At 38.0% G+C, this 21,768-nt stretch overlaps 2 protein-coding genes across 2 annotated transcripts in view; one reads left to right on the forward strand and one right to left on the reverse strand.

Moving 5' to 3' along the window:
* LOC146000000 (adenosine receptor A2b-like) overlaps positions 1 to 21,768 on the forward strand; it is a 140,003-nt gene that overhangs the window by 33,227 nt on the left and 85,008 nt on the right. The gene's annotated exons all lie outside the window — the stretch shown is intronic.
* Positions 14,398 to 14,994, reverse strand: LOC146000539 (histone-lysine N-methyltransferase SETMAR-like). The gene has a single exon (XM_083138285.1). The coding sequence runs from the start codon at positions 14,992 to 14,994 to the stop codon at positions 14,398 to 14,400; it is 597 nt and encodes a 198-aa protein (XP_082994411.1).

The raw sequence follows: 21,768 nt of genomic DNA on the forward strand, positions 1-21,768 counted from the left end.
CTTAAACATTTAGTTGTATTTGACTTCTTACGTGCGGACAGTACTTTTTCTGAAAGTATTTGGATCTGTGTTTACTGCGTAACCTCGATATGCTCCACGTGTACTAATCAGTATACATAGTACCCATTATTCAGTTTATTATATATATATATAAATATATATTTATATATATAACTGATTGCTAATGAGGATAATGTGTCATAATTTAATAGCCAATTATATATAACTAATGTTTTTATATTTGTTTATCTTATCAGCATTGTAAAATAAATGTCTTCTTTTATTGGTTACGGAAAGGCCGTTCGTTATGCTACCCAATTTCTCAAGTTTTGAATTCAATTTGCAGAAAGACTCTCATATAGTTCGAGATGATAAATATTCCACTCCATCAGTACAGCTCAACCACGATAAGAATGCCTGCGGCAAACTCGCGAAGTAAAGGGCAAAGTCATTTGTTTCCTTTCTCTCGCTTCCCCTTCTTCGGGCCTTTTGATAGTGCTGCATGATTTGGAAACGCAGGAAAACAGGCTCAATGTAAGCAGCTGATTGCATTGCCCACGCTACCTTCGCTCCCTTATGGTTGAAACTTTGACTACAACGACAAAGGGGCATTCTTTTCTTGGCCAAGATGTATCTGGAATATCTTATTCGATGGCATTCTTTCGATCATTTTCTTTCTTTCCTTCGGTAAAGAACTGAGTCCCTCTCTTCTTTTCGTCCTTCTTTCTTCCATTCCACCTCTCTCTCTCCTTCCTTTTATTCTAATGTCATTTCTTCTTTTCTAATTGTATTCTTTCTTCTTTCCTTCTTAGGAGGAGAAGAGAGGAGAAGTCAAGAAAGAAGAGAGTAAAGAAAGAAAGAAGGAAGAAAAGACAGAAAGAGAGAAAAAGAGAAAAAGAAAGAAAAGAGGAAGAAAGAAAGAAGGAAGGAAGATAAGAAAAGAGAAAAAGAGAAAAAAGAAGGAAAAGAGACGAATCGGTCGATTATTGACATGAAGGGACATATTGTAGGTGAGATGAGGAGGAAGGGGGGCACAAACAGGCAGAGAAAGAGAGAGAGAGAGAGAGAGAGAGAGAGATAAGGCAAGAAAAGCATTTTGGCCACTATAATTTACCTTCATAGAATTTCTCTGTTACCTTTGTTGTTTCTAATACACTAAACTAAGAAAATACTTCATTCATAAGCGTAACTTTAATGAAACCAACAACTTCATCTTTTACCTGCCTGGAGGTACACACTAATCTAAAACTAAACAAACTCTTGTCTTGACTTAATGAATGCATGATGCCAAATTGTGTTACTCCACATTTCAAGTTCTCTTCTTACCTTACAAGATTTCGTGTCTTCCGAGGAAGTTCCTGTTGATGGATGCTGACGTCACTAGACTCCCTTTCTTCAAGATGGCATTCACGCCGGATGATATTTATGGTCGATATAAATTGTAAATTTTGTACTTTACGACACGCGATTGTAAAAATCTTTCCCAATATTTTATCCCTTCAGGAGGTGATAAATTTCTCAAACATATTGATCAATACTTGACCTTGCTCTACTGTTGCTGAGGAAGTCTTGTTGGTTCACTTAAGCGAGAAGGACATTTCGAATTTCTCTTTGGAAGAAATTGTTCTGAAAGGTGATACCAAAAATGTTAACTGGACCGAACAGGACAATTTTCTTCTTTTAGGTATTCACTCAATCACGGAATGGAGACAAGCATCATGATTAGGTCTAAGATTTTCATGACTTTTCATTTTGTAAGGGTGATATATTCCAGAAATACATGTATAATTAACATAATATCTTGACCCAAAAACGGGACATCCCAAGGAGATCAGTATAACCCCCCTTTTCCTGAAAAATCGATTGGGCCTATTCCTAAAAGTATTGTTATTATTTATTAAAGTATGGATCACATAAATGACCCATCATAAAAACTAAATGAAATATGATCTCCCAATGTCAAAAGGTATTAATTATTATATTCGCGGTATGACTTACATAGCTTTTCTCGTCCTTTGTGATCAACCTTTATGATGAAGTTGAGTAATGCCAAAAGTATTTAGCAGACGAACTAATTTTCTTGACAGCAACTTTATTCCTCAACAACCGTTCATTAATCTCCCCGAAAACCTTACTCCACATATCAGACACACAACTCTAGATATTATTTTGAGTTGTGTCAAGACGCAGGAAATTTAAATTCTTGTTGCAATTCCGTAAAGAAACTGCATGATCATCTACTGCTCTACAAGTAACGTAACACATGGAAAAACAATTCATCTTTTTTAGCATGTAATGTCTCAAATTTAGACTCGGTTTTCAAGATAACTCACAGACTTTTATATAACGGGACAAATAGTGGCTTTTTAGTAATATGGACGGGACCGCCTCTGAAACGGGACGCATGGTTGCCCTATACATAGGTAAGTCAGAAAGTAGGTCCCAAACGTTCATTAAAAAAATACTAAGTGAGATACTGACTTCAAAACGGTTTCCTTTTTTAACATAATCTCCACCAACATTGATACACTTATCCCACCGCTTTATCAGTCTCCCCAAACCTGGTGCATAAAAGTCTTTGGGCGGCTGTCCCAGCCACAGTCGCACCTCACGTTCAACATCTTCATCATCCGCGAAACGTTGCTCATACTTTTCGGAAAGTCAAACGATCATGAATTATGCTGTAAGATAAACCAGGGGAACACCCTATTGCAGTTGTGATGCTGTCTATTGTCACTCGCCTGTCAGCTAAAATAATCTTCTCTACCCGTACGATCTCCACGTAGTGATCTCGAGTATGGTCGCCATTTTTGAACTGAGGTACCCTTGAGTGCATCTGCTATGTAGCGACTGCTAACTTAATATCACCAAGCTGGATTGTGCTGCCACCTAATGGAATTCTTAGAAACTACTCACTACTATTTCCAGCTATCCCACATCAGTTTGTGACGTATTTCCTCGTATATAGAAATTCAAGATGTGAGAAAGTAATTCACTTAAGATGATTCGTTAGGACTTACGAATGCATATTTGGCCATTTCTGCTTGATAGAGCATATACTAAGCATTTTTGTCATATGCACCGTAACTCTTTTCAGGCATAAAGAACTTCCTTTCATTTCTTCGAAGTGCATTTCGTTCCTCTGCGAAGTGACTCTTTGGTTAAGGTAGGGGGAGAAGAATGCTTGTGTGGCAACGGAACTGTTATTACTCCAAAGTAACTGTGGTCTGAAGTGGGAGCTAGACTGCCTGTCTTAATCCTTCTTTAACTGATAGATAGCGAGAAAGATACCGCACCCTGACTCTGTCTAAAGCGTCAGGCTTCCCGCTCGGGCTACGGGACGCGCGCTGGTTCGAACCTCCTGCGGAAAAAGTCAACAACTTTTCTCCTGAAATTTCAGTCAGTGTATGGGACCGATTGTCACCCATCATCGTGAGGAAATTGGGAAGCTACGATTGAGTGGCGTAACCCGGTCATGGAAAGCTATAACAACGACTGGGGGTTCGTCGTGCTGACCACACGTCACCCCGTAACTGGTTGATGATTGCCCACCTTTGCTGATACATGTGGAAGTTAGGCCGGATGTCGGTAGGTAGGCCTGGCCCTCAAGCGCCGTTGTCCCACGGGTTATCGTTTGTTATAGAGAGACGAGAGACACAGAAAAGGGGGGGGGGGGAGAAAGGGCATGTTCTGCTCCTACAAATGCTCAAGGGAGCAGAGAACTTTCTTGCACCCTGCATATTTACTTTCTGTTAAACTTTTTTGATTTGATTTTTTTTAAAGCTACGTCCTGCATATTGTAGCATGACGTGAAAGCATATGGAGGTAGGGCTCCACGCATTGTCTCCTCCATTTGTGGCGGTGACGGATTAACATCACGCTCCGGTGGTCTTTGTCCCTCCCCCGCACAATGCTATCATTCTGGTATCAATTCTTTAGATGTTGGGTGAACTCCACAGCAGTTACACGCAGGGACAATGCTGGAAAAATTCGTACCTGAAATCACTCTGCTGAATCACCTGAATCGAACCTAGGTCTCCCGTGTGGCAGCTACACGCCCTACAGACCGGGAAACCGTATCTCTTGTTTCAAGTGGACACACACACACACACACACACACTCACTCACACTCACAGTTAATATGACATTTCTCATTGACACTTCTGTCTTGTAGGTAAGAGAAATCATCAAAATCATTAAGCGTGACAGATGTAATTAATTTCCTGCAATGTTTGCACACAGAATTATTTTAGCATATCCTATATAAAGAAGATGAACCGTGTAGCTGATTGACTAAGTCCATAACAACAGCAAATCACAATAACCTGGACGTATTAAACATTAATTACTCATTTATTTAGTACGCATTTCTGAAATATATCTTCAGAAATTACGAGTATATTTCTTAATCTGTGACAACACACTGCTTCCTCCAGGTGTTGCATACATCCACATCCACCCACGCCAAGGGAATTGTGGGATCATAAAGGGAATTCTTGGTGATGTAAACGTAATTTTCAGAAACCACTTCCTCGTTTCCTGTTCACTGACCCTGAAATTCTTTCCCTTAAACCAGGAAACTTGTGGAATGAAATATTTCGACAAAACCTTTGGGTGTGTCTGTTAGTAGTCTGCACTACGGTGAACAATATCAGGAAAGTGTTAAGTGAAATGTTGCAGAGAAGAGAGCACAGAATAATTCTAGCGTGAAATCAATGTTTCTCTTAGTGTGTGTGTGTGTGTATATATTACAGGGTGTCATTTTAATGGCGCCCACGGACCACGGAAACGTACAGAAGACATCAAAACAAACAACTTTTCTCAGTAACATTTTTCTCGTTGGTGCGTAGTTTCGGCGCTACAGTCACCCAAAAAAGCCCATTTTGCCGCCTGAATGCTGGCAACCACACACAACATTTGATTGCATTTGTGACGTCATATCCCGTCGTGAAGCGATGCGTTCCAGGGTTGCTAGGAACAGACATATTCTGTGAAAAATGATATAGCTACAATCAGCCACATTATGTACCGTAAAACAAAACGAGAAAACACGTTCTGTAACCTGACAGGAAGTAATCAAACGATACGAAAAATGGTAGAATTTTGCCTCAGTTTACATGTCAAATATTTGCAAATCTAAGTTGGTATCTACAATTTAGTCTATCCACTTCGTCCTTCTGATACTAGTTGTCTGTGACACAATGAAACAGAACAGATGGCAAAATACAAATGAAAGAACTCAAAATTCCAAATTTAAGCAACACATAGGCTAATATAATGTATATTCAGGGCATTAAGGGCCTCCCCGATGGTGCAGTGGTAGCGTCGTCGCCTTGTAATCAAGGGGTCCCGGGTTCGATACCCGGTGGAGGCATATAGTGGTTCGGATTCCACTTTAAACTGTAGGCCCAGTCCCAATTAGCCTTACTGTGCATAAAATGGACTTAAAACACCAAATCAACCAATCAACCATTCAGGGCATTATGAGGCAAGTGGCAAAATCGTTGAAAATACAGGGATATATGTAGTAGTAATACAAGCTCTCCGAAGACTGTGTTTATCCATGCACCGGATACACATGTAATAGTTTCAGCTGTGAACAGGACATTCGTTACTGATTCATCATAAAATTGTTACTGTGGTTGTACGTGTTTTAGCCGTAATGTAACAACGTGAACCTCGGACACTTCCGTTATCAGCACAAAAGTACCACATGGCATCTGGACACAAACCTGTAGATATTAACCTTTCAACGACTTTGCAAATATTTGACATGTAGTTGGGCGTAAACAGCCACATGTAAGCTGTAAGCCCAATAACATTTATTGTTGTTGATATTTGACATGTAGGCTGAGACAAAATCCGATACTGACACTTCATTTTCAATACGTTTTGTTCCATTTCTCATATCGTTGGTTCAATTTCCCCTTCCCCTAAGATGACTGCTGATCTTCTGGCTGGTAGGCTATGATTTTCGGTCTACTGGACGCGTTTCAAGCTTTGTTTTACAGCTAATAATGTGGTTGGTAGTTTGTAATTTTTCACAAAATTTGCGTGTTCCTTGCAACCCTGCTGTGTGCTGTTTCACCGTAGGAAATGACGTCACAGATACGATCAAATGTTGTGTTGGGTTGCCAGCATCCAGGCGGCAAAACGGTCTTTTTTGAACGGCTGTAGCGTCGAATCGACGCACCAACGAGAAAAATGTTACTGAGAAATGTTGTGTGTTTTGATGTCCTCTATACGAATCTGTGGTCCGTGGGCGCCATTAAAATGACACCCTGTATATATATATATATATATATATATATATATATATATATATATATATATATATATATATATATATATATATATGCGTGTGTGTGTGTGTTTGAGTTTTTCGAGTTTTTGTTTTAAGTCCACTTTATGCACAGATAGGCTAATCGGGACTGGACCTACAGTTTAAAGTGGGATCCGAACAACTGTGCCATGTGTGCCTCCACCGGGTATCGAACCCGGGACCAATTGATTACAAGGCGACGATGATACAACTGCGTCATCGGGGAGGGCCATATGTGTGTGTGTGTGTGTGTATCTGTCTGTCTGTATGTATGTGTATATATATATCTATATTTTATATATATATAAAATGTGACGTTTCAAAATGATTTGCACGATAACAAAACGTTCCATAAGGAACATAACATTACTAGCGATGAAATATCCCGTGAAAAAAATTACTTGAATTTATTTCCTTCATGGCATCAATAATTGATACGAGACTGGTTTACTGCCCATTCATTTTTCTTCTATACTTAATATCATTCCTATCAATTTATTGGTAAAGATCTGAAGAAACTTTCTCTCACAAAGAAAATTGAAAATGACTAATATTTAATACGCTATGGCAATATATAACATTATTTTCTCAACTCCAATCAAGAAACCTTATTCTAACTATCAGAAATGTCTAATTTTGTTTTAAGAATTGAAAATAATTTTATTTTTAATTGAGGAAAATCTGTAATATACTTGATGCATTTTTGCGAGTCGTGCTATATGATGTCAACAATATAAAACATTATAAAAACATGCATTTTAGTTCGTATCGAATTTCCTTGAGGCTACAGCTTATGTGACTTTTTGCTTTAATTAAAGCGGCTACTTTTTAATGCGTGTTCAATTCGCCTTTTACTTTCTCACTCCTTTGATTCTGAACTCGGGTTTGGGAGTATCCAAGCAAGCTCACATTTTTTTTTGTTAATTTCCAAGCCCTACGCGATAAATTTTTGAAACAATTTACTTGTTTTCTTCCTAAAGCTAATTTTCTTATTTTTCGTTATTTTTCCAACGTTTGTCATTCGTTTCAGTTCTCTTACTGCAGCGTCTCTGGGTCTCTCAGATTATGCTCTAGGCGATTTTCTGCATTTCCACTTCTATCTGAACATCTGTTGCTTCATGTTTATATTCTCACGTACAGAATGTCCCTTCGGGCTAGTTTAAAAATTCCGGACCAATGCCATATTTTGTTTTTACTCTGTATCTCTATTTCTCTTTCTTTTCTCATATATGTGGTCAAGGCCACTTGTGTAGAGAAAAGGGATACTCTCATCAGCCAAATGATAGTAAAATTTTAATAGTTATAAACCGTTAATAATAATAGTAATAGCTATTTCATTATGTTAATAGTTACCAGAGCTAGAATTTTTATCACCTAAAAATCACCAAAATATGCAAAATAAAATATGCTCTTATAACTAGACTGTTTCAAACATCAATATCTAACTTATCCTGAAATATTTTCATATACACACTATTTATAGTTTACTTTATGGGCCCTGATGAGTTGAAATACGCAATGAATACTTTCTGTAAATTTTCAATTAAAAATGAAAAAGATTTTGCTTCAGAGTCATTCTATGACAAATCAACACAGATAGGTGCAATTTCCAACCTGACTATCTCCGATTTTCATGAAATTTGGGGAGGTAAAACTGCACATGGAAGTTAGTAACTATGAAAATTTTGAGTCTCGTGCGTCTTGTAATTGTTAAATTATTCAAGGTCAAAGTTAGCATAAATTGCCATTTTTCAGCCCGCTTAGCTGTACTATATGTGCTGTAACTCCGCCCCTATTTCGCCTAGGAAGCTCAAATAAAGATTATTGTACAGTGAATTGAACAAGCTTCCCAGTGATATATAACAAGTCTACCTTTGGATAAAATACAATTTTGTCACGAACTTGACCTTTGACCTTGAATATATCAAAACATGTCATCACCAAAAATCGTGAAAAAAATATATTTGGCCCCTCATATCATACTCTAAAACATATCTAAAAATTATTCTGGGACTGAAATGCGATCAGAAGATACAAAATAATATGTGTAACTATGTGAATGATAAAAGGCTCATTACATGAACTATTACTGCACAGTAAAACAACCAGAGTGAACATGGGATCAAGAACGAATCCACTTGGAAAATGACTGTATATTTCTTGAAAAACCAAAAATATGCTGAATATGACCGAAAATCCATCAAAATATGCTTTATCACGTAGAAATGGTCAAATATGTCAAAATAAGCCCTTAAAAACACCTTCATTCAATTAGTTTCTTCACAATATGAATTTCTATATATTTAGGGAACACATCACCCTTATCAAAAAAAATGCTAAGCTAAGTCATAAAAATCCTAGCTTACTAATTACATTTGTAAAGTGGTTACTAATTATTATTATTACTATTATCATTAGCCATTTAATTAATCAAAAATATATTTTCTTTTAGATAGTCTCATTGCGTGCAACTATTAACAACATTTGTATTTCTCATTATGCTTAGTGTAGAAGTGCATTCATGTTTCTATTTTTATTTATGCACATCATGCTGTAATATGCCAATGAAGTTTCATAAAATAAAGAAACATTTTCAAATTAAGTACTATTATTATTATTATTAAGGACTATAATACAAATAAATTAACAATGTCAACTAAGCACAATAACAACCTTGAACCAACTAACATTTATGTAGGTTTAATCAGATTCTGGTAGTTCTCTTAATATAATAAGTATAGAATATGTGTTACAGAAAGTATAGTTTCAAGCACTATACAATGGATAATGTCTAATTAATATTTCATGATAATGATTAATAAGCTAGTAGCTATTATATTTGTATTCTGTTCGCAATGACATTAATTTATAATTTCTCCCATCAGAAAGATTGGTTGGTTGATTGATTTGGTGTTTTAAGTCCACTTTATGCACAGTCAGGCTAATTAGGACTGTACCTACAGTTTAAAGTGGGATCCGAACCAGTTGTGCCTCCACCGGGCACCGAACTCGGGACCCCTTGATTACAAGGCTCATCAGAAAGAACTCATATTACTATAATTTTAAATCCTAGATCAGTGGCGGCGATTAGAGGTGGCGAGGGGGGAAGTTGCCCCCCACTTTTCGCTACTTTTGCCCCGCACTATGCTAAACCTTATCCCCCCCCCCCAGTTTTTGCACCTTGTCCCCCGGTTTCTTTAACCCAATCGCCGCCATTGTCCGAGATACTCTTCAATCAGTTTCATTTGAGTTTGTTTCGTTCTGCTACTTAATGTCCAAAGAACTAGTTGCTAAAAAATATTCTTGTCTATGTAATTGTATTTTAAAAAAGGGTAAAGTGCTCCCTTGTGTGTTAGCACCTCGCCATGAAGGCGTACAGGGGGTAACGCCCCACACTTTATTGATCCGGTCGTGAGTGGGGAGTGGGGGTGATGTGATCAGCATCACGCCCCTGACCGCCTTTACCCACCAGGGTTTCCCCCAGGTACCAATGTCATTCGACGCTGGGTGGGCGCCGGGGCCGCTTCCAACGCAAGAAAAGTTCCTGGATTTGAACCGGTCGGGGATCGAACCAAGAATCTTTAGCATGGTAGTCAGACGCGTTACCGACTGAGTCACCGCGGCTCAGTAATTATATTTAAATAGCTTTAATTTTAACTACAAATATCTAACCAATCTTTTCTGCAATCGCTTAAGAGAATCACACCTAGCTTAAGTAGAATTGTAATTCCATGTTCTAAAATAAATACATCGGAGGCAAATGCAGTAACGATTTCAATGAAACAATTACTGCATAAAAGTTTTAGCAATCATCAACCTGCTTATTCCTTGAGGAGGTCATTTTGTTCAAGGGAAAACAAAATCGGGATCCATAAAATTTTCTTTCATGTAAAAACATAAAGTAACACTTTCGTTAGTACACACAAAAAACGAAATGCATCAAATCTATTTGATGTACTAGAAACGCATTAGAGTGTGTTCTTATCCTTTATCAAGAATCAGGTTTACAGTTTGATATATTTTCGTGTATCATTTGTAAAGGTACATCACATGATGAGAGCGAGTATTTATTTCTACGTCGAGGTGTATTTTAATGGATCAATAGCGTGTAGCTATTGGCAGTTACCCATTTGAATAATTAACTTAATCATAGTTAACAGTTACTCGTCGTAGAGGTGCGCTCTCGTATATTTTCTTAGTTTCAAATATCCTCTCACGCAAAAAAAAAAAAAAAAAATTAAGGGACTGTCTCCGAAACTCAAAAGAGAACATGAGAAATTTCCTTTCCTAGTTGCCAAATCGTATTTTCCTTCTCCCAGATCACAATTGTAAATCAACTCCTCCCGCGAATCTCGTTCAAGTACAAGAGAGAGGGGAGTGGCCGGTGGGGGAAGGGCAATCAATTACGCTCTCTGCAGAAGCCTCTCGGAGGTGTCTCCCGCGATGAATATTGAGATGGTCGCCTGCTTGCGTTTATTTCCAAGGCGGAAAACGTCTCTAAAAATATCCACTGCGTTTCTGTTCCTGGGGAAACTTGATTTTTCCCCTGGTTTTATCGTCAGGTAACGTTATCATTGCGCTGTACAAGGAAAACTGTCGGTTGGATGTCAGTTCGGAGAAGAGCATTCGGGATAAAACATGACAGTTGATACGGTAGCTTCTATCACCGAATAGTACGGTCACGAACGCTTTTGGGTTGTTATGATTCTATTAATTTTGCCCCCTGTTTATATACTATTTCAGTTATAACCATCAGGTTGAATTTTATATTTTTTTATATTTTTCCATATCTAATATTTTTAATTTATAGTCATTTACAAATTAGTTTTTCGCCAATGAAAGTCATATTGGAGATGAAGTGCTGAAATATCAATCTCACTTCACACAGTAGTACACACTGGACTGCATTTTTGCGGACTAATGAAGTTCTGGCAACTCCACTCACGGTCAGTATAATCCTCTCCAGGGCCTGCCTTCTATGCTGTCGATTTGTGTTTGTGATGGTCTCTAATTTATTTCTTATTATCACCATTCATCTCCATCTTCGCGATTAGCCAAATTTGCAGAAAAGTGAAATAAAATAAACTCAATCAATCAGTCAACAGATTCTAGTCCTAAGTATGGGTTGTGCACAATAACGGTGCCAGAGTGGGAGGAAGAAAAGGGGGATATACGAGGGCCATTTTTTTTCAACCTCCGATGGACCATAAAAATAAGACAAGTGTAAGTAACAAATTGAATTTATTACCAAAAGTTATATACATACCTGGTTACTTTTCGACATAATCGTCGTTAAGATACAGGTATTTGTCATATCGTGGGACTAGCTTTCCGATCCCCTCTGCGAAGAACGTTGCCGCCAGTTATGTGAGATGGGCCTGAAAGTTGTTTTGAAGCTCCTCATTGGATTTGGAAGCTTTGGCCTCCTAGCCAGTTTGATACGTTCTTGTAATTAGACGCGTCGTATTATTATACTATTAATATTAACTTAATAATACTCAGCGGTGAACGATGAGACTGGGTGAAGTACACAGACTCCTCTCAGGTACAGGGATAGTGTTGGGCAAAGACAATATTCACAGCACAGAGAAATAAAACCACATTACTGCAGTATGTATAAACTGAAAGGTTTTATTCTTTATTTATTGCAATTATAATGGAAATATACTTGAGACGAAGGCGAGGATTTCGCTTTGTCGATGAATTGACTCAATTAAAACGCATAAACTCAATGCGTGGCTATCGGCAAGCCTATGATCACATAGACCTAGCTTGCGCCCCGAACTACCACACCAAAAGATATGCAATGATAACTGAGCCAATATTTGCTCTTTAGCCTTATATTTCCAAATTAATCCTTAGGCTAGCTTTATTATTTAACATAGAATGGTTGCAGTATTGTGCATATCATCAATGCATGGCTATCGGCGTACCTATGATCACATAGGCCTAGCTTGCGCCCCGAACTACCATACCAAGATGTATGCACAACACCGAGGAGTTCTTTTTAATTTTAAAAGCTTCGTCGATCCGTGGCGAAAAAAGGTGATGATTTCTTACGCAATATCCTCGCTTTTATACTATTTTCGAGAACACAGATTAAAGTACAGATGAATCACTCACTATCTACAACAGGATACTATCAACAAAACTGACATCTATACATCTTTAGAAATACAAATTCGTATAGTGCACTCTTGCAAACATGAAGATACATTAAACTACTCATAACAGAGCATAAAATACAATAAACATTAAACAAAAGATATACATTACAAACAAGGTGCATTATTACATATAATAACAAAGAAATTACGCTTTATTTTACAAAAATAAATACATCAGTGACATATCTTCTACTGGTGACGTCACATAAAAATGTGGATCATATCAAGTTCTTCAATGCAGGAAAGAGATGAAAATCACTCGGCACTGTAACCCAACACCTTCTGGAGCAGTTTAAATGGGAAGTGTTTGATCACCCGGCGTATAGCCCCGACTTAACACCGAGTGATTTTCATCTCTTTCCTGCATTGAAGAACTAGCTAGGATCCCAAAGCTTCCAAATCCAATGAGGAGCTTCAAAACAACGTTCAGGCCCATCTCACATCACTGGAACTTTCGCCTCCTTGGCGCTGTTACTGGTTCAACTAAGCAATGTAGATTCCAGCGAACATCTTGTAACAAAGAGCTTGAAAACTTCTAACTCTCTATGCATGAAGACTCCTTCCTTTGACGGTGGACGTGCTTCTTCATAATGACTGTCCAACGCAAACTCTTCCTCTTCTCGGTCTTCTGGAGAAAACAAACACGCGACGAGCAGCTGGGGTCACTGGGAACGCGCTCTCCCTGACAAAGGATCGTTACACCCATTTCTTTTATGATCTTCCTCAATTCCGATGATATCAGCTTTGCAAAGAGCCGACAGACTTTATGGTTCTTTTCCGTTGCATCCGGGATATTGATCTTAAAAGGCTTCGCACCAGCATTTACTCTATAACAGGCACTTTTCAAAACTAAGTAGAGTTGTACGTGCTGTTCTAATCTGAATGAAAAAACTGCATGTTTCTAGTTAAGCATTTAAAGAAACCACTGTTACTTAAAAATTACTGCCATGAGCTTTTACAGTTATGCATGTATCGCATAATATTCTAGTCTTTTCTCTAGTTAGTGACGATGTCTCGGGGGGACAAGAGACTAAATGGAGACGTTGGGCAAGGATCCTGGTCTTGCCCTGCCTCTACAATATCTTATCTCGAAAGCAATAGTCTTTTCTCTTCAGTGTCCGAAAAGTTTGTTTGTTTGATTTGTTGTTTTAAGTGCACTTTATACACAAGAAGGCTAATCGGGACTGGACCTACAGTTTAAAGTTGGATCCGAACTATTGTGATATGTGCCTCCTCCGGTTATCGGACCCGGGACCCCTTGATTACAAGTCGACGACGTTACCACTATGACATCGGGGAGGCCAAATGTCCAAAAAGTAAGTTACTGTTAGGGTTTATGAAAAAGTAAGCGAGAAAAAGCAAGGATTTCTTCTGAGAAGTAACTCTGCGGTCCTAGATTCGAACCCTGCTGACTAAAGAAATATCACTGTATCTGTCCATTATTCATTTAATCAATTCATCATTCATCCTCGTCGTGGCGATTAACTTAAGAGCTAAACAAAGCGATGTAAAATATGAAATATACAAAACCGCCGAAACTGAAAAAAGATAAGTAACTCAGTTTTAGTTACTTTAATAGTCTTTAGGGCGTCTGACTACAATGCGAGAGACCCGGTTTCGATCCCCGGCGGGGGAGAACCGTGAATTTTTCCACCTGTTCAAGCGGCTCCGGCGCCCACCCAGCGTCGTACAAAGTGGGTACCTGGAGGAAACTCCGGAGGGTAAAGGCGGCCAGGGGCGTGGTGCTGATCACATCACCCCCACCTTCGGCCGTGATCAAGAATGTGTGGGGCCCTAAATCAACACCCCTATATGCCTTCATGGCGTGGTGCATAGTATATATATATACGAGGGGGTATCGTAAAGTTTTGACAATCACCCTGTTCTAAACGAGCTAGAATTGGTGTTTTATATTGAGGGACTTAGGACTTCTCTACATAGTAACCATCCATAGCCACACATTTCTCCCATCGTTTTTGACCTTCCGAAGGCCCTCGTTGTAGAACTCCCTGGATTGCGACGAAAACCATTGCGCAACCTCAATAATGACGTCACTGTGGTGTCAAATCGCCGACCCCGCGACGGTTTTTTCTTTTCAGGGAATAAGAAAAAGTCACTTGGTGCGAGATCGGAAGAATAGGGTGGATGCGGCAAGATTTCATAGCCACATTGCCTTGCCTTCTCGATCCCAACTTGCGAAGAGTGAGCGGGTGCATTATCGGCCAGGAGACGAACGCCTTTCGTGAGCATGCCGCGCCGTTTTTCTTTCAGAGCACTTCGGAACTTGTCCAGAAGTGTGCAGTAGTAGTCGCCAGTGATGGTCTGACCCTTCGCAAGGTAGTCTGTGAATACGACCCCGCGACAATCCCAGAAAACTGAGAACATAACCTTCCCTGGCGACTTCTGCACCTTTGCCTTCTTGGGTGGGGGGGAATGGGAGTGATTCCAATCCTTGCTCATGGTTTTGGTTTCTGGATCGAACTGGTAGACCCAACATTCGTCCATGGTTACCAGACGACCAAAGAAATCATCTTCACCCTGCTCAAAAAGGGTCAACATCCGTCTCGAAAGTTCGCACCGTGTGTGTTTTTTAAAAGGAGTCAGCAAGCGTGGAACCCAGCGTGCAGACACATTTGTCATGTGCAATTCTTCGTGAATTATTTTTGACACACTACCATAACTAAGTTCCGTTTCGTTCATTATTGTTTGGATGGTTGCAGGATATCTTCCAGGATAAGACACTCCACTTTCTTCACATTGACAGCATCGTCTGTGCATGACAGTCTCCCACTTCTTGACTTGTCTGTCAGTGACATGTGTCCAGTTTGGAAATTCCTTTTCCACTTCGCAATAGTCTCATATGATGGGCAGTCATCACCATAGACAGCTTTCATTTCATCATGGATCTGCCGGACATTATTCCCCTTCAAATGCAGGAACTTTATCACACTTCGGCCTTCAATTTCATTCATCTCACACTTTCCTCTTAACTCATGCGATTTCTGAAAAAACAAAAAAACACAATCACTTGATTTTTGCACAATTAGCTACATAGGGTTTCATAAGTTTACTGACAAAAATTCACGATAAATATATATATATATATATATATATATATATATATATATATATATATATATATATATATATATATATATATATATATATATATATATATATACACACACACACACTTCACGTACTGCACTCAAACTTTGATTTGATGTATGCGCTGTTGCACCATCTTGTTGGAAAAAGGCGTAATCTCGTTCTTCTTCACTTAGCTGCTCTGCAAATGGATAAAACAGTTGTTGCAGATAACGATCTGAATTGATAGTGTCAGTAAAGAATGGACCGACAGCACACCAAACACCTATCTTCTGATCATGAAGGGGGATTTCAAATGTTGATCTGGGGTTAGTATCGGTCCAAATCCTGTTATTCTGGCTATTAACATATGCAGAAAGGTGAAACCATGCTTCATCTGACATGAAATACAGCAAATGATCCATTTAACCTGATGCAATGATTTCCTGTAGCCATCGACAGTACTTAACTAGTTTCGCATAATCTGGAGGCTTAAGTTCCTGGAGAACCATAATTTTGTATGGTTTAAATTTTAAATGTAACTTCAATATATGACGACATGTTCTGTCAGATATACCTGTTTCTTGGGATAATCGCCTGCTTGCTTGACTTCTGATGGCTTTGCACCATGCGTCTGCGCACTTCCACAATATTGTCATCAGTTCGCACTTTCTTCTGTGTTGCACGTTTCCTGTTACAAACGGAACCCGTTTCCAAGAATTTCTTAATTAGCTTCTGTATTGCATACTTCTGAGGTGCTGGTGTGTCGGGAAACTTTTCCCTGAAATGTGCTGTGACATCCTTGAACGATCTCAATGTAAAGTATCTTTCCACGATGAAAATAAGCATCTCAAGATTTAAGACCATTTCGCAACTCGAAACTCGGCAACCTTACAACAACAACTACTTGTTTCAACTGCTACTGATAACCTCTCTCACATTACGTTAGTCACGTGAAGAACAGGTTTGAACCGGTCGCAACCATTGTTGTTTAAAAAAAACTCACGTGCAAACAAATCTTACTCCAGGGCCACTTATTTCACCCAGTATCTCATCATAGCCGTTAGATGAAAGAGGTAGACACTCTACGTACAATATGAAAAATGGAAATTACAAGAGCAGGTTTTTATTATGTAAGATTCACACTAGTGAGTACTTGATGGAAAATATATACGTGTTTCAGATAGTTGCCCAGGCTGCTGGAGGAGTCGTGCCACTTTACTTCAGCTTGCACTGAAAACACTCATCACTGAGAACATTTCGAATGACATTATCTATTCGTGTTCCACAACTCCTTTACAGTTGTCATCCTTGCCTTTGCTCGGCCCTTGTTTGAACGCGTAGACAGAGATGACGTAATTCCTGTTGGCGTAGAACATCGATTTGTCCAGCTTGACAAACGCTTGAGGTGGAAACAGTCATTTCCGCAATTTATGTCATCTTTGGAAAGGTTCGTCACTTTCGTGGTGATGAATTGACTCTCTAGAATTTCCGTTTTGCGTCCACCTTATACAGATAAAACTGTTCCCACCCAATTCTTCTGAAATGAAGAGTGGTGTTCTAAGGCTGTACCTTCGCACCTGCAATGCTATTTTAAGTGTTCGGCATATTCTTATTGAATGTGTGCATTTTACTTTCCTCAGACAAATATAACGCTCTATCATCTTGTTGGGAGATGATAACAGTGTTTTGAGCCAAGTGAATTGATTTAAATCAGGTTGATTTAAATCACTATTTAAATCAGGTGATTAAAAAAAAATCACTGACGTAAATCACTTGAAATAAATATTTTATAGAATAATGTACATAAATATTTTGTAGATATCAGAATAACTTTTGTTGAAAGTACATTAATCTCGTAAATGGTGTTTATTAGGCTCTAAGATAGGAAAATAGAGGAAATAAAATATATATCCTGATGGTGTGAAGCTCATACAAAATTAAATGTAAACCCATTTCTCTTAACTTAATATTCAATAATATTTATAGGCAAAAATAGCAAACATTTTGTGTAGAAACTGAGTACTAATCATGTTAAACAATAAATAGTGTCATTATCACAAAACTGTAAATAAACATGGAAGTTGATATTTTTCAAACTATCATTAAAATATCTCCAAAATTCAGTTAAAAGACTATAAAAATATTTAGGTTAATATTTTAAGTTACAATTATAGAGAACATCCGGAATGTTTTATTTTCACTGGAAGAAAAGTTACTGAAAGTATTATTAGTTTCATTAACACACTCCATAGTAGGTACAGTATCAGAAACAGAAAAATGTATGTTTACGTATATTTTTTATTTGCTTTAATCAAACTGTTCAAATATTTTACAGGCCCGTTTACAAGAACAAGCCTTTCTATAAAAAATAAATATAGTTATATGTATGGTGTCAAAAATAAAACAAGCAATTTTAAGCGTGTTTTTTTAAAAAAAATTAAAAATCGATTTAAAAAAACACATTTTAAATAAACAAAATGAACAAAAAATATTTTTAAAATAAAAATCATGATTTTTATCCACCTTGGTTTTAAGTAATGTTTTTGGCACGGACTTTACACTGTGTCTGAGGAAAATGTTAATGTCGTCTTACCTTTTTAATGTGCTTTGTACGACTGTACAGCCACCTTTACAACTTTGCACTTTTAACCATTCTTGGTGGTTTTTTTACAAACCTTTTCTATACTTTCAGGGAGATATTTTACATAAAGCAAGTTGTCCTCATGTATTATGATGCACCCAAAAATTGTAATTCATTCATTCGAAGAGTTAACAGGAGCTATCAGCGCTACGACGCCAGGTGTCTAGGGTCCGAATCCTGGCTTGAGCATGGGTGTTTGTGAGTGTCCATCAATTTCATTGTATCATTACTCATCCTCATCTTCGCGATTAGCCAAAAGTAGCAGAAAAGCGAAGTAAAATGTTAAGTTTTGTTGTGAGAAACGTGGTGTTGATTAGAGAGTAGAATCTCATTTTATTTTTATATATAGCACTGCGCGCAAATGCACATTTATATTTTTCTATGTATTACATTAAATGGTACGTAGCGATTGATGTACAGAAAATTATAGGATGTGCTGATCTGTTCCTATTCTCAGGGACACTTTAAAAGTTAAACGTGAACCTGTATTCAAGCCTTGTCAACCAACTTTATTGACAACTGTGTCCCTGGCAGATACTTCCGTATCGACCGTTGTTATGGCGACACATGTCTGCCGCAAACTTCGGAGCAACTGTTGTCAATGGAATGGGTTTTCCAACAGTTATAATTTCGTTTGTGTTATTTCGAACAGACTCTCCGTCTGCTGGCTACTAAAGACTCTCGTGTTTTTCCAAGCGCCAAACGACACGGATACACACTCAGTGCCGTAACTATACAAAGTGATCTCACACAAAGTCTTCTTTTCTGAATTCTTGTGGGATTCAGAACAGAGTTTCCCTCCCTGATATCTCCGCAAAAAAGATTTAGCAGAAGAGTTCTTCATGGCTCAAAAGTGACATCGCCAAGAACGAAAAGATTGCTTTACTTATCAGCTGTATTTGACGCTCTGACATATTTTTCATTAGCCTTTTTAACTTTCTGAAACTTTCCCAAATGTTTAAACCTCCACGTCATCCACGACGCCAGGGTCCCGGGTTTGAATCCCTGCCTTTGTGGGTGGTCCCTTCATCAATTTCACCATATCTTCAATCATCCTCATCTTCGCGATTAGCCAAAAGTGACAGAAAAGCGAAGCAAAATAAGCCAAAACAACAAAGGTAGGTGGGAAGTAAGTCTTCTACCACTGGCATCATCTCTACCTAGATATTAATTTGTTTAATTGAAAGACATAACTTTGAACACCAAATACCACATAAAGAAAGTTAAAAAAATTAGTAAGCTGCAACATGACTGGCGCATTCCACGAAAAATGGTCCTACTCCATGTAAATAACAAATTGAATTAATATAGAAATTATTATTGTGCCCATATCAGAAGTAGCTGTTACCTTCAATAAAACTCGTTTATATAATTTCTTTAGCTTTTCATGTTTCATGTTGTTCGATAAGTTGCTACCATAACTACATCTACAGATATATCATTTTTCTCAATTTTCCACAATCGTTTGTTAAAATCTAATATATCAGGTGGTCAAGCCATCTGAACAAACATAACTTTAAAGGTTTTCATGGAATAGAACACAGACCCTGAAATGAGGCAGGCAGGAATCGCATTGTGCATATTTAGAACTCTAATTTGAATATGCGACCTGCAAAACAGCAAATTTTCTTCATTGACTTTGTATATACCGCAGTTCTTTATTTATAAAGAAGTTTCCCAATTGAAAATCACACCCACATTGGTATGTATGGGAAAGTTTGTGGGTTTGAAAAATACATCGGCACACAGAAACATTAAAAGTACAAATGGTCACGGCGTTCACATATCCTCTCTTTCTGTCTAAAGGTAAGAACTGCATGAATTGCTCTCGTTTGTCGTGCAATCTGGCATATAATATATTTTTGTCAGGATTACTTAATGCATGTTAGTTCACATTGCTTTGTATCTGACCAAGAACTTACTTCTGCTTGTGACAATATATTTAAATGTGATAATATGCGTAAACCTTTTTGTGCAAAGAAACATCCTGCTTAACCTCAAAGATAGGTTACTCAGACTGATGAAGAAGAACAATTATATGGGTGTTAGGATGTAAACTTAAAGTACAGCTACATGCAGAAAATAGGAAACGTTATATGCCAGAAGATCATTATCTGTATATCATTTGAAGTAATTGTATTGTGTGAGAGAAACAATGAATTAAATGTATTATCAGACTTGAAAAGTTATAGTTGTCCAGAAAGACAAACAGAAACGAACATAGTGACAGTAGAAGGTAGTAAAAGACCATGGAAAGTACAGAAGTGAATCCTAGTAATTCTCCGGACGCTAGAAGCTGATGTTTTGCAGATATATTTCCTCTTAACTGAATAAGAATAACGTGAAGTTATTCAGTATTTACAATTTACAAACTCTGTTACAGCTACGACGTGTAGTATCTTTCACATACACAGTATTAATACAATTACAGAACTCGATATATTGTAGTCTTGACGTTTTCATCTCCAAATATTCTCGCTTCCTCATAGTCCGAGAAGTGCATTCACTTCTGCCGAGTTGCTTTCAGAGAATGTGACATTCCTTCAGCATGGTTCGATGGAGCTTTTGACCTGATGTAGAGTTATGTTCAACTCTGGGAAGACATTTCCATTTCCAAGTTCGTGCTCAGGAATTTCATCAGGCCTTTCCGATTCTACTTCGACCAACAACATTTTGTCACATATTTGAGCTCGAGTCTTTGAAGTTCACTTCCGAAACACTTATATAATATGTGCAAACTGCGAAGCTAGTATTTGAATAAGAATTGGTTTGTAAGATCAACAAAGCAACTTCTTCAAAATCTCTTTTAAGTCATTGTTGCAACTCTTACGTGGTTTACGAACTCCTAACGTCATTTTGTTTATTTTTTCTGACATTTTTAACTCATGAGGAACCAGTAAGCAAAATACATACTGTTTTAATTTAATTCACAATTTCACTTATGTGACCCGAAGCTAATTGATCCAGAACATAAATATTAAGAACTGAATATTAGAGGTTAAGTCAGTAAGTAAATCATAAGCGTTTATTAAGCAATACTAACTGAGATGCTGACTTGAAAACTGTTTTTATTTTTCAACATAACCTGCTGCATAAAAGTCTTTGGGCTTCTGTCCCAGCCACAGTCGCAACTCACGTTCAACATCTTCATCGTCCGCGAATCGTTTGCCTCCACCGTGCGCACACTTTTCGAAAATTGAAAAGATCACGAATTATGCTGTAGGCTAAACTATGAGAACACCATATTGCAGTTGCTTTGAGGCCTATCAACTCGAATCATCTCCTCCACCCGTATCATCTCCACGTACAGTCTTCGAGCACGGTCATCATTTTTTAACTGAGCTGCTCATGCGTGCATCTGCTATGTAGCGACTGCTAACTGAATATCTTCAAGCTGGGTTGTGCTGCCACCTGATGACACCTTTAGAAAATACTCACTACAATTTTCATCTATCCCACATCAGTCAGTGACCATTTACTGACTTCCCCTCGTATATTCGCAAGAATACATGTGGTTAGTAACAAACATGTAAATAAAATTTGAATAA

This window comes from Lepisma saccharinum, chromosome 16 (assembly GCF_977018435.1).
Source record: "Lepisma saccharinum chromosome 16, izLepSacc3.1, whole genome shotgun sequence".
Taxonomy (NCBI): Eukaryota; Metazoa; Arthropoda; class Insecta; order Zygentoma; family Lepismatidae; genus Lepisma; species Lepisma saccharinum.